This window comes from Gopherus evgoodei, chromosome 5 (assembly GCF_007399415.2).
Source record: "Gopherus evgoodei ecotype Sinaloan lineage chromosome 5, rGopEvg1_v1.p, whole genome shotgun sequence".
NCBI classification, from domain to species: domain Eukaryota; kingdom Metazoa; phylum Chordata; order Testudines; family Testudinidae; genus Gopherus; species Gopherus evgoodei.
In genome coordinates, this window is record NC_044326.1 from 123,606,479 (window position 1) to 123,619,708 (window position 13,230).

General features: G+C 43.5%; 1 protein-coding gene across 4 annotated transcripts in view; it reads right to left on the minus strand.

Annotated features, from left to right (window-relative positions):
* The window catches only part of HERC3 (HECT and RLD domain containing E3 ubiquitin protein ligase 3), a 109,657-nt gene that overhangs the window by 38,512 nt on the left and 57,915 nt on the right, over positions 1-13,230 (minus strand). For all 4 annotated transcript variants that reach the window (XM_030564845.1, XM_030564843.1, XM_030564842.1 and 1 more), the window contains exons 12-18: positions 13,106-13,217; positions 10,098-10,287; positions 7,862-8,025; positions 5,830-5,943; positions 4,173-4,196; positions 3,995-4,084; positions 2,088-2,258 (exon numbers count right to left, since the gene is read on the minus strand). In XM_030564845.1, coding sequence (XP_030420705.1) covers positions 2,088-2,258; positions 3,995-4,084; positions 4,173-4,196; positions 5,830-5,943; positions 7,862-8,025; positions 10,098-10,287; positions 13,106-13,217 — 865 coding nt within the window. The remainder of the gene's footprint in view (positions 1-2,087; positions 2,259-3,994; positions 4,085-4,172; positions 4,197-5,829; positions 5,944-7,861; positions 8,026-10,097; positions 10,288-13,105; positions 13,218-13,230) is intronic.

Sequence of the window (13,230 nt, forward strand, 5' to 3'; positions counted from 1 at the left end):
AAGTGTACTAGAGAACCAGAGAGCACAGGTGCTCCGTGTCAGAGCCCCAGAGATCTCGCAGAAATGATGAGCTGCATGCCATTCTAGGGGGTGCCCCTGCAACAACCCCACTTGTTGCTTCCCTCCTCCCCTAACCTTCCTGGGCTACCATGGCAGTGTCCCCCCATTTGTGTGATGAAGTAATAAAGAAAGCAGGAATAAGAAATACTGACTTTTTAATGAGATAAAATGATGGGGAAGCAGCCTCCAGCTGCTATGATAGTCCAGGCAGTACAGAATCTTTTCTTTAGACATGAAAGGGGGGGCTGATAGAGCCCAGCCTCCAGTTGCTATGATGAAGACGGTTACCAGCCGTTCTGTACCATCTGCTGGGAATGACCGGGAGTCATTCTCATTTTTATCCAGGCGCCCCCGGCCGACCTCACCTGAGGCCAGCCAGGAGCACTCACGGGCTGATGATGACGATGACAGACGGTACAATATGACTGCTAACCATCAGGAAGGGGATGCTGGTGTTCAGCGCTGCAGCACCCCATCTACTAGCAGCTTGCAGCAGACATAGGGTGACACTGAAAAAAGGCGAGAAACATTTTTTTTTCCCTTTTCTTTCACGGGGGAGGGGGAAAGGGTGTAAATTGACGACATATACCCTGAAACACCCAGGAAAATGTTTTTGATCCTTCAGGCATTGGGAGCTCAGCCAAGAGTGCAAATGCTTTCGGAGACTGTGGGATACCTGAAGTCCTCAGTACCCTCTCCCTTCCTCCATGAGCGTCCATTTGATTCTTTGGCTTTCCATTATGCTTGTCACACAGCACTGTGCTGTGGCCTCTGTCTATCACAGCCTGGAGATTTTTTCAAATGCTTTGTCATTTCGTCTTCTGTAACGGAGCTCTGATAGAACAGATTTGTCTCCCCATACAGCGATCAGATCTCCCGTACGGTCCATGCTGGAGCTCTTTTTGGGTTTGGGACTGCATTGCCAGCCATGCTGATCAGCGCTCCACGCTGGGCAAACAGGAAATGAAATTCAAAAGTTCGCGGGGCTTTTCCTGTCTACCTACTACTGCATCCGAGTTCAGATTGCTTTCCAGAGCGGTCACAATGGTGCACTGTGAGATACTGCCCGGAGGCCAATACCGTCGATTTGCGGCCACACTAACCCTAATCCGACATGGCAATATTGATTCCAGTGCTACTCCTCTCATCAGGGAGGAGTACAGAAACTGGTTTAAAGAGCCCTTTATATCGATATAAAGGGCCTCGTTGTGTGGATGGGGGCAGGGTTAAATCGGTTTAACACTGCTAAATTCAGTTTAAACGCGTACTGTAGACCAGGCCTGGGACTGTTTCAGCACTGGAGGAAAAGGGGGAAGTGAAGGATTAAGAAGACTTTTTTTTTTTTTTTAAAGGATGATTCAACATTTCGCGCGAGAAGGAAAAGTCATAAATAATAAGCTGCTCTTCAGGTAATAGCACAGCTCCCCCTCTTTCCTGTCTGTCTCCCTTCCTGCCCCCAGTAAGAGGGCAGTTCTCCTGGTCACAAGTGTTAGGGGGACTGATACCAGCAGCTGTTGAATTCTGTGGCATCTTCTCAGACATAAAACACATTCCTTATTAGGTGACCCAGTCTTGTTCTTACTGCAAAATGGCAACAAGACACTGCTTAACACTGTATAAAAACAAGATACTTGTTCTGGGGTTTGTTTTTGCTTTGGTCTCACATCCCCCTCCCCACCCACCTATCCACACACATACAGTAGCCACATCAAGGGGGCCCTTCACAGCGGATGCCAAACCCCTCCCTATGGCTTCCTTTATCTGGTCCTTTTACAATGAGGGAGAAGCCCATTGGTATTGAGCCAATCAGTCCCAACAAAGCCTGCTGATCAGGAAGGAGGCAGACTCATCCCCTCATTGGTTAGATGAAGCCCTGCTACTGGTTATAGCAGGAATGGAGTCCATATACCTTATTATGAGCCCACTGTGTGGGTGGCAGGGATTGGAGGGAACAATTTTCTAAGAGAATTGAGAAGGAAACAAGGAAAATAAGGCAGATTAGGGAAAAAACTCCTGAAGGATCTTACTTTCAGAGGCTTTTTCAAATCGATATCTGAATGAATGCTCAGCTCCCTCAAAGCGTCACCAACCAAGTTGCTCCTGCGGACGTGAAGAACTAGGAAAGGGCTTCTGGCCAGCAGAGGCTCCAGAGTGAGAAGCATGAAAACATTTTGCAAATTCGCTCCATTGATCGCCACCTATAAAGCAGCACAAAAAAAGAGAGAGACTGAAGAAAGCAGGGTACCCCGGCACTATTTATTTCCTGAGTGGAAACAGTCGTACTACCACCCCCTAGTCTGTGACCAATCCTTGGTATTCCTTCCTTCTGCCTCTTGTTCCACCAGCATCAGCCATCTGATTACTGCTGAGGGTGAGACCCAGAGGATTCACTACAAATACTCTCTTCACAGCAGCACAGTGCTCATAAATAAACTGCCTCCCAGGAGGCTGAAGTCCTCAATATACAGGACAGATGCAACATAGGAAACAGCAGTTCAAGCTGGTCCCACGCTACCCAAACAACATGTCTTGGTCATGACTTGGAAGGACTTTCTCAAGGAGTGAGGTGGTAGTTTAGTTTATTTGGATCATTCAGCTTTTAGCCTCGGCACCGAGTAGGGTTATCACTTGGCCAGTATTTGACCGGCCTATCCATTTTAAAAAAAAATTTTTTTAATGGATTTGCCAGTTGACAAAAAAAAATTCTAATCTGCTGGGGGTTTTTTTTATGTAGGTCTAAAGATTTGCATCATCACCAAAATACACTGGGATATCTAATGTTAAAAGTTTCTGTGCCCAGCTAAAGACAATGCAAATTCGCAGTTTAAGCAGCAACAGACCAAAACTGTTCAAAATACAGCAGCTGTCTGCCCACCAACACCTAAAAGCACCGTGTGTGTGTCTGAGAGAGGGTTTGAGTCGCTGTAAGTGGCTGTTGAAGGGTGGGTGGGTTGCAGAGTTGCCTTGTGGTTGGGGGTTGAGGTTGTGACAGACTTGTCTTGAGGGTGCCAATTTATTTATTTTTTTCCATTTCAAAGATGGTAACCCTACCACCGAGACTAGAGTCACCTCTAGTGACAACTGTGGTGACCGTTTTTCACTGTGTGGGAACCCGTCAGCTAGGAACTAGACTCTTTTTTCACAAAGTCCGCATAACAGGCATCAGATGGTAATGACTTTTGGACACTAGCAACCTGTGCTACATTTTAACCAGTGACTCATTATTAATGACTCTCTCCACCCACCCTCTCCACCTGGTCCTCAATGAATGTCGATGGAAATGACCTCATTGTTCACATACAGCGTTTTTACATTCACAAAGATAACTGAGGAAAGCTAAATAGTACGTGGCTTCACTACCATCTACTGGAAGGGATGTATCAGACCTGACCAACCACAAGCCACTGTCCTCCACTAGAGCTCTGGATTCCATTCCCTAGAGTGCACAAGTGTGGTTTAGTTGAGGACCATGATGTTGACTCGTGGCCACAGATTTGATGCAAATTGGTGCTTGATCACGTACACTATGATAAAACCCAGCACTAAGTTTTTGAGAATCACTCACTCAACATCAAGATCTCCAGGCAGAAGCCATATTTGATGCCACCCACTTAGTGGAACAGAATGAAAATATCACATTGTTCAATGTATTGCAAGGTGCAAATCACAATTCTGATCACGGTGAACCTTGCCTAGCGAAATACCTCTATTTACATAAAGGATTATTGCACAATAAGGACTTCAGCAGTGCCTCAGTGGAATCCAGTAGCAAGAGGCCCTTCAGCGAGTTAATCGTCGCGAGATGGCACATAACTACACTAACGATGAAATACTGCCCATGTATGAACGATTAGCAAACTACACCTAAGTATGTGGGGGAAGGCAGAAGAGAAGACTAGGGACAGGCAAAGTGAAAGAGAGGAGAGCTGGCTACCTGCATCTGTAGTTCAGCATCCGTCTGTAACATTTTGGTCTTGGCTTGAGCATCGAAGATGAAAGGATAAGAACAGAGTGTCACAGCATCCTAGAAGGAAGAAAGGGAAATTTCAGTTGCTGTTTGCAACTTGGACAAGCACTTGTAAAGAGAAGAGTAATCAATATTTTTTTTTTACCTGCATGATAGATGGTCTTACTTTCTGTGGAAAGAGAGAAGAGGAAAAAAAAAAGGTTAATTCTTTTGGTTCGATATTCCATGTCTTGCTTTTTCGGATGGACAGTTCAGAGGAGATCCAACTCCTCTGAACCTCGTATCTTCTGGGATGAAAACCCCAGCTTCTTCCTCTTGGAGAAAGAGAGACATGGTGAGTTTCACTTCTGAGCAGAGGGCCACGTCAAGGCTATATGCCAGCAAGGCCCCACTTAAATCCCAAGTGGTCCATAAGCCTTGAGCTAACCCTATGCACAGGGGTGAATTTCACCTCCAAAAAAACAACAAAATCAACTCATTAACTTCTTATTACTTCATCTCTAGCTTTGCTAGTGGGACTATTTCAAACAAATAGGTACTATTCTAAGCCTACAACTGTGACAACATTAAGTTCGGTCAATTACCAAATGCTACAATTTTCATTTAACACATTTATCCCTTTAACCAGCTTTTCAATTAATTGACTAAGTTTTACTACTACAGAGCTGCTGTATTGCTCTGATCACATCTCATCACTTTGGCTAAAACAAGCATAGGCTAGTACAGTATTACCATACGACTGAAAGGGGGTGTCACAGCTTGTCCGGTACAGTGTAGTCTTTATTGTCCATAAAAGTAGATAAATAAGTCTTAGTCACAACCATCTTTTATTATTGTGGCTTCCCTTGATATTTTTGTTCTCTCTCATTCAAAATTTTGGTCATAGTCATTATTATGACTAACAATCCCTAGCGTCTATATCACATTCTCCATTCACAGTTTTCAAAGTGCTTTACAAAGGAGGCAAATTTCATTACCTCCATTTTTGGAGATGGGGAAACTGAGACACCAAATGATGAAGGAACTTTCCCAAGATCACCCACCAGGTTACTAGAAGAGCCTGGAATAGAACCTGATCTCCTGAGCCCCAGTTCAGTGCCCTGCTCATTGGCATGACAATGTTTCCTTTTAAGGAGCCGCATTATATAGCCAATGATCACCATTTTCTATAATACCTTCCTAAATGATAGAAATAAAGGGTGAAGAGGTGGGTGAGGTGATATCTTTTATAGGGCCAAATTCTGTTGGTGAGAGAAACAATTTTTTGAGCCACACAGACCTCTTCTCCCAGACCAGAAGAAGAGCTCTGTGTGGCTCGAAAGCTTGTCTCTCTCAACACCAGAAGTTGGTCCAATAAAAGCTACCACCTCACCCACCTTGTCTCTTTAATATCTTGGGACCGACACAGCTACAACAACACTGCCTGGAAGTTAAGGGTAGAAGTTATATTTTTATTACATATGAGCTGGTTCCTGAGGTTCTGATTCAACTAAGAGGATCAAGTTAAACAGTGACTGAATTAAGCTGAAGGCATAACACCACCTTAGTGAATTTTAGAGATCATTTAGGAGACATTAAATATATATTTGGTAGCTTTATTCTTCTGATGGCATTGTTTTAAGTTATCTTCATCAAGCTAGTAAGTACTCAAATCAAAGACGGCTTACCCACATATGCTCCAGTGTTCAATGTGTTACACCAACGAACAATCATTATTAGTAGGGATACTGAAATTTATAAATAGCACTGAAGAGGCGAAGATGGACAGCAAAGAAGATGGACAACTCATTAAAACCCCTTACCATTCCTGCTTGATGCAAGAACCACATAAGATAGTCTTCTTGGATGTCCACCAAGTTGGAAATCTCTGGGATATAAAACATGTCATATTCCACATGTTTAACTTTCAGATTCACCTGATTAAGAAAACAAAAGGCTTAAAATTTCAGGGTATATGCACTTTTCCCACCTTTAGAAACACACAGGCTCTTTTTCTTTCCTGGGGGCTCCCCACATACTCAGATCTGCCTGCATAAAGCAGCTTGCAGGCTTGGGCTAGCTCGCCTTTATCAATATTCACTGCTTTGCATTACATTCAGCAGTAATGCAAAACACCTACCAGCCTGTGTCCTGTAAGACATTAGCTTCAGCAAGTCAGCATAAGGCTTGAGGTCTATACATTTTGCACAGACAAATGGCCCAACAGAAAACCCAAGTATTTGGGGAGCTGAAAACAGAGTTTAAGGGGAAGTTCTGACCGCAGGTACATGAGTCAACCACAATAGTGTCCTGGTAGCAAACTGACGTACATAACAGGTACATGAGACACATCTCAGGCTAGCCTGCTTGCTTGCCTATAGCTCTTTTCTTATAAGTTTCTTATTTTCTTATGGGTTTGACTGTTTTATTATAACAGGTGTATAGATTTCTATTAGAGTTTATTTTGGATGTAACACAAGAGACCTACGGGCCACATCCTGTACGTTGAGCTAAATCCAAGTTAGCATATATATGTTTGGGACCTTTCACCGAGATGAACTAAAGCATAAGGTCCATGGAAGGGCCATATATAGGCTGGTGCAGGGGCTTTCCTAAGTTCATACCCTTCTAAACTTAACAGGTACACCACAACTTGGAAAGCACCGAAATAACCGGTTAGGACAGAAATAAGAAATGTGATACCTAATCACAAAAGGACCTTGGTAACGAACTGACATGTATAATAATAAGTTAAAATAATTGATATGCTAGCCTATAGGGAAAAGACACTCCAAATCAGTAAGGTGAGTAAATACAAATAAGGAAAAGGGGAAAATCCCCTACTGAATATGCATCAAACTTAGTGGCATCAGCGTAACATATTATAAAAGTGGCATCCCAGCCTAGGGATAGTAGGGGAAGATGTAGTCCTTGGGAGGTGCCAGAATGATGGTCACTGGTAATGATGAGGAAGGTGATGGTGATGAGGAAGATGATGGCTAACATTTCAGGTTGTTCTGCAAGGGATGCTGTGAGTGTATGGATGTGCAGATGTACATTCTGTAGTAACGTTATCTAACTTACTAAGTATTAATACACTCTATTTGTAAATATAAAAGATCCTATAGTATGAGTGTTGCAACTGTGCGCATCGGGGTTCCCAACTATATAATAGTTTAAATAATACTTGGGGCAAGAACCTGTTAACCCTCAAGTGATCACTGGGGATTCTTACATAATCAATACAATTAATATATAATCTAAAGATCGGGCAGCAGTCCAAAAAGAGCATTTGCAAACAACTGAGGTGCCTCAGATTTTAGTTTGCATCCAATAAACTTGTGTCATTAGTTACAGTGCATATGGAAAGATGCTAAAATACAATCAAGAAATAACTCATCCACTTATGTACAAAAAGATTTTAAACTTTCCTGTTGCTTTAAGCTACTGGAATTTTTAGAAAAGAACATACACACCAAGAGAATGAGAGAGAGAGAGAGAGAGAGAGTGTGTGTGTATGTGTGTGCACACGTGCGTGCGCGGTTTGCTGGCGGGGTATTCTACCAAAGTTCAGCTATTTATTAAATTGTTTCAAACAAATCCCTATGAAGTTAAACAATGTTGCCTCAAGTTCAGGTAAAGTGCTCACATTCTCCTTCCGTGGCTGCCATTACAAATGTCTGTGGTAGATGATGGTGTGGGTCCTCAACCTGGGGCTTGTGAATTGGCATCATGGGTTGCGACTGCCCTTCCCTTCCCACATTGCTCAGGGAAGAAGGATTGGTATGGAAAAGGTCAGAGAGCCCCTGGACTATGACACTGTACTGTTCCAAAACACACATGCTTGCCTCTTACCTTGTGAAGTTTCTCTAGCAGTCTGAGAGCAGCTGTAATGTAACTACTGAACAGGACAGGGATCAATAATGTTTTTCTTCCATTCAGGAGATAAACTACGGCGCTTTTATAGAGGTTCACTAACCTCAGGAAATACCTTGGGCATACTTGAGACCACCAGTTATCTACAGGGGGGAAAATATATATATATGTCAATACTGTTATTAGAGCACTTGGTGGTAGCAGGCATTATAGTGATGGAATCTGAGAAAAAAGTATTGTAACACTATACAATATATTGTATCTCCTCTCTCTGTTTCAAAGATGGGCTCTGCAGTTTCATTAAAAGAAGCTCTGAAAAATGCAAGCACTGACACAAATGATACCATATATAGGTATTTGTGAAGTGAAGGTTGTAAGCAAGGACTCCTTTAAGCAGCGGAGCTGGGGGAAGTTTCCGCACTCCAGCTTGGTCATAATTTATATTCCTATTTGTTAGTCACATGTCCTGTATTCTGAAGAGCAAGTGACAACCATGGCCCAATAGCCCAGTGTAATGGGGCAGTCACTCCGCTCCAGCTCGGAAAGGGTTAAAAGCTAGCCCTTGGAAAGGGAGGGAGGCTGATTGGGTAGGCAGCTGCAGATGTGGCCACACCCAATTAGAGTCCAGCTGGCCCTGATAAAAGAGCTGGGAGCTAGGCAGGGGGAGTCTCACTCCAGAGGTGGAGTGGGAAGGACCTGGCTACTTGCTAGAGGAGGGTGTCCTAAGCAGAGCAGTGCTGGGGAGGGGCAGGCAGAGCTGAGGCAAAAAGGGCCTGTGGGGGTACTGAGGCTACAGTGGTGCAGCCAGGCCAGGAAAAGGCAGTAGGTCCAAACCCCCTTGCCAATGATGAGTGGCCATTTCAGTTTGCCCCTGAGCAAAGGGGCTAGATGAAGACTGGCAGTGGGACACTGCGGCAAAGAGGGCTTAGGGAGCTTGGGGGGTCCCCCCAACCCAGCAGGAGGCGCTGTGGCAGTAAGTGCCTGCCAAGCTACACCCAGTGACTGCCAATAAGTTAACCCCTTCCAGAGGCTGTTCTAGACCACAGAGGGGCTGTTCCACGACCTGTCCAAACCCTCTTCTCCTACAAGACAGCATAAGTGTCACACCCATGAGTGAATCACTGGGTACTGGGAGACGCCGAAGGCAGTATTTAGGCCATATTAACTCCTATGTGCCATTTCCATCTTTAAACAATACACTCCTACCCCCACACAATTACGCATAGTGATCTAGATTCCAGTTCCCTCCCAAGAGGCTTAAAGGGAGAAAGCAGGAGTCAGCCCTAGGCAGCGGTTTGAACCCAGGACAGCTCAGGGAATCCCTTCCCTCCACCCCTCTTTCCTTTGTTAGCCACGACCAATTAGCTCAGCAGTAATCCCCCTGTTCCCAGCAGTGGTAGAGCCCACATTGATTTTTTGCAGGATTCTGTTACCTTGCTGAGAATCCCATCATGCCTTTTTAAATGAAGGAGAAACGCTTGCCCCTCTGCATCGCTCCATTCACCTGCCTGGCCCCTGTCTTTCCATCTACCTGCGGGTTTTTCCCTCTCTCTCTCCATGCCCCATGAAAATCCCTTCAGTGTTTAAGGTTGGCCTACACCACCTCTTTCGAGAGGGAGACCTTCTCTAGCCAAAGGCAATACCCCCAGCCCAGCCTCTGCTGGGACACTGCCTGTCAGCTTCTAGTACTGCTCTGCTACCAACACTGGACCACAACCCCTAGAACCAGTCTGCCTTGACATTTTGCAAAAAACAAAATAGCATTTAGAATTCAACCACTAGGAAAAGCCACTATCTGGGGATTTACCCCCTGGAGATTTTAGTATTTAAAAAAACTAGAGGCTGGCAGGGAAGAGTATAAGCACCCTGTACAGTTCTAGACAGTCACAAACACAATAAACTAGGATTTCTATAGAGACTGATTCATGGACGAGGCACAGCTGGTTCTAATGTCTCTATGAACAAAGAGAGGAAGGGTCAAGTATTTGAATCTCAAACTAGCCATCAACGGAGCACCGTGAGTGACACTCAGTACCCGCCTAACTCTCTATCACTGAAGCCAGCAGTAGCTCAACAGGAGAAGAGTTTAGCCAACACGGAGCGCTTTTGAAAGTCCCAAGTCTATGTTCTGTGAATGATCTCCCCCTAGTGTCCTGGACTGATGCTAAAGGCATGACGCAGAACAAGATACACCTCTATGAAGCTCACCCCTTACCTAATACTTTGCTGGGGTTGGTATCCAGTCGCAGAATGGCCATTGCTAGAGGAAGAGTTAACGTTATGTAATGCTTTGAGTCTTGAAACAGGGGGAATTCAGGGAGAATCAGGTAGATTCTCATTGCCTCAACGTCTGGTGGGGAGCTGGACAGCTGGGGAATCAAAAAGCTTTCGAAGCTCTTTAAGATCTGAAGGAGAAAAAAGAACAAGAGAAGTTAACTCAGCATACATCCCTGAAGAACAATAGAAGGCTGGCTCAGTGCTCACCTAAGACCACGTTGTGCGCATCTGGCACATTTGTCTCATTACCAGCTCTTTTATAGTCTGCTATGTAAGTGTCAGTACACTTGAGGGTCTAAAGATAACTCACTATAGCAAGGAAGTACTTTGTGAAGGCTGAAAATCCAGGCTGACATTCCCATCTGTTCTCTCAGCCTGCAGAGTGGACTCTGGGAGTGAAGGGCAGCAGGAGGAAAAAGGTAAAATGATAGTAATTTAATCCATTGCTTAAGCTTTTGTGCTCTTCAATCTGACACTGATACTAAAAATCCTTATTGCAGACCTGAGTTCCTATTCTTTCTATTCGTTTTTGTTACATTTTATTATTACAGTTTTGGGGGTTTAAGTGAGCAATGTCGCACTCTCCTCTCCAAAAAACCCTCCTCCATTTGGCTCTGTTGAAATACAGTATTTGCTAGGTGGCGAGTAGACAGGTGTGTACAGCAATATGCTCTTAAAGTGCATTCATTTTTAATCCACACAAAGACTACAGGATCGCTGTACAAAAACTTAGAGGCCGCAGTATAATGCAACACTGGAGAACTGTCGTTCCATTTCACCTACTGCATCCAAAAACACATTAAAAGAACATTAAGGTTGCAGAGTCAAGCACTCTAGTTAGGAAATGCCCCTCTTTCCCCCCTTGGTGCTACTGCCTCTCCTCTACCCCCTCCTCAACCTTCTGCTCCTCTCCTCCTGCCCTGCATCTCCTTTCCCTGTTCCTCAACCTTCTGCATTTTGAGTCAGTTCGCAGCATGGTCAGTCACTCCCTGGGGATAGTGCATGTGCAGTCTGGCTGGCACGTAGGAACTGTGAAAACATCTCTTCGGAGAATTTAGCTGCCCAATTCTAAAAAGTCTCTATTGAGCACATGCAAACAGATTTTTTTTCAGGGGCTTAAAATTTGGGTAGATTTTCACAGGGAGAGCAGATGACTCATCTCTGACACCCAACCAACCCCCTTGCCAAATATCAAGTCCTTGCTTCAAAGCATTGAGGTGCTAAAGCTTTTCAATGGAACAGTTGCAAGAATATTTTTTTTTAACACGGCCAAAACAATGTATTTTTCCCTAAACTCATTCTGAGAAACGGATGAGCAATTCTAGCCGAAACTTTCTCAGAAAAGTCAGCCTGAAGTGGACAGCCAGCCTGGAAAATTTCAGCTTGAGGTTTAAATTTAGCAATGTTTCAAGCAGCTGAAAACAAGGTCTTATAACTGGAAGTGTTGGGCAGCCTTAAACAGGTACCGGTGCCTGTGCTGCCTATAACAAACGGAGTTTCATTATACGGAATCCACTGTAAATGGGATCCACTCTGCATGCAACAAGGATACTATGAGTCATGTTACCCACAATCTTACTATACAATTCAACACACCTAGGAAGTCTCTGCTCTGGGGAAACGGAGGACTAAAAAAGCAGGTTAATACTGAGGTGCAAGATGACAAAAATCTAACAGACAAGGCAATTAGCTAATTTAAGACTGCTTTAAATACTTCACGCATATTAAGATCTATTATTCTCTTAACTCTAAAAGCAATTTTTAATTAACATGCATCGCTATTAAATTTAGCTCAGAGAAAAAAATCTCTCTTTAAACAGGCCATTGATAAAGCCCAGAAAATAGGTAATAATGAAAATTCACTTTTACTCTATCATCACTATAATAGCTAGAAGAGTAGTAAATGTCTGTGTCCATAAATGACACAAATGTATTTCGGGGGGGCTCTGAAAAGGACCATGTCCTACAAGTCTTAGTGAACAAATCCATCCATCATTAACTAATGCTGCACTAGAGAGTACAATTGCCACTACTTTTTAGAAATAGAAGTAAAATGTTCTGGCTTGCATTGCCTCTTGCTTACACCAGTGTGAATCTGGAATAGCTGCGCTGAAGTCAATGGAGTCACTGGTGTAAACAAGAGAAAAATTAGACCTACTATATGTAGCCATATACCTATATCTAAAGGGGTCTCGTTTCCTCTGCTAGCACATACAACTTCATCTCCCATTAACATCAGTGGGAGAACAGACCTCTAAGAAGTGCAGTTACTCTACAATTCCTGAAAATCTGACAAAGTTATAGCAAAATGTTAGTATTTCTCACCAGAGCATCATCAACAGTTATTAAAAAGACTGTGGGCCAAATCCTCAGCTGGTGTAAATCAATTTAGGTCCACTGAAGTTGCCACACCAGCTGAAGATCCTACTTTGCATTAATGGCAGAGACTCAGCGTGACAGACTGAATTTTGTAAAGCAATAAGTAGCCAAATACAGACGCATGCAAAACTAAAACTCCGCATCACAAGATGTACTTGTGCAGTTTAATTTCTATGTGACATTTCATAACGTCTTAGTAATAGTTTTGTGAAGTAATAAAAGTCCTAGTTACACCACTCTATTATTCAGTCTTTCCTAAAACATTCACCGAGATCTGAATTTATAGGTGGAGGGGATTAGCAAGCATCTACTCTGCATATCATACACACACTTAATTGCAAACACTTTTTAAAAACAGTTACCGGGCCAGATTTTCACCTGCCGAAGACCAGTGTAGCTCCATTGAGATTACTAGAGCTAGGCTGATTTACACTAGTTTAGGATCTAGCCTGCAGCTTTCAATAAAAACTGCTTCACATTTTTCAAATTCACACACACACAGAAACCCCCCCCTGACAACACTACGAAACAGTTTTTTTAAAGAATACTTATAAAACACCTTTATACCTGGTCTAGCAGGATGGAATGCTGAGAGTTCATTAGCTTCTCAAACAACACTCTGGTGGAATTCAGGTCAATTCCTGGGATTTTGGAGCTCGTTTTAAAATGTTCATCGATCCTAAAACAAAAAA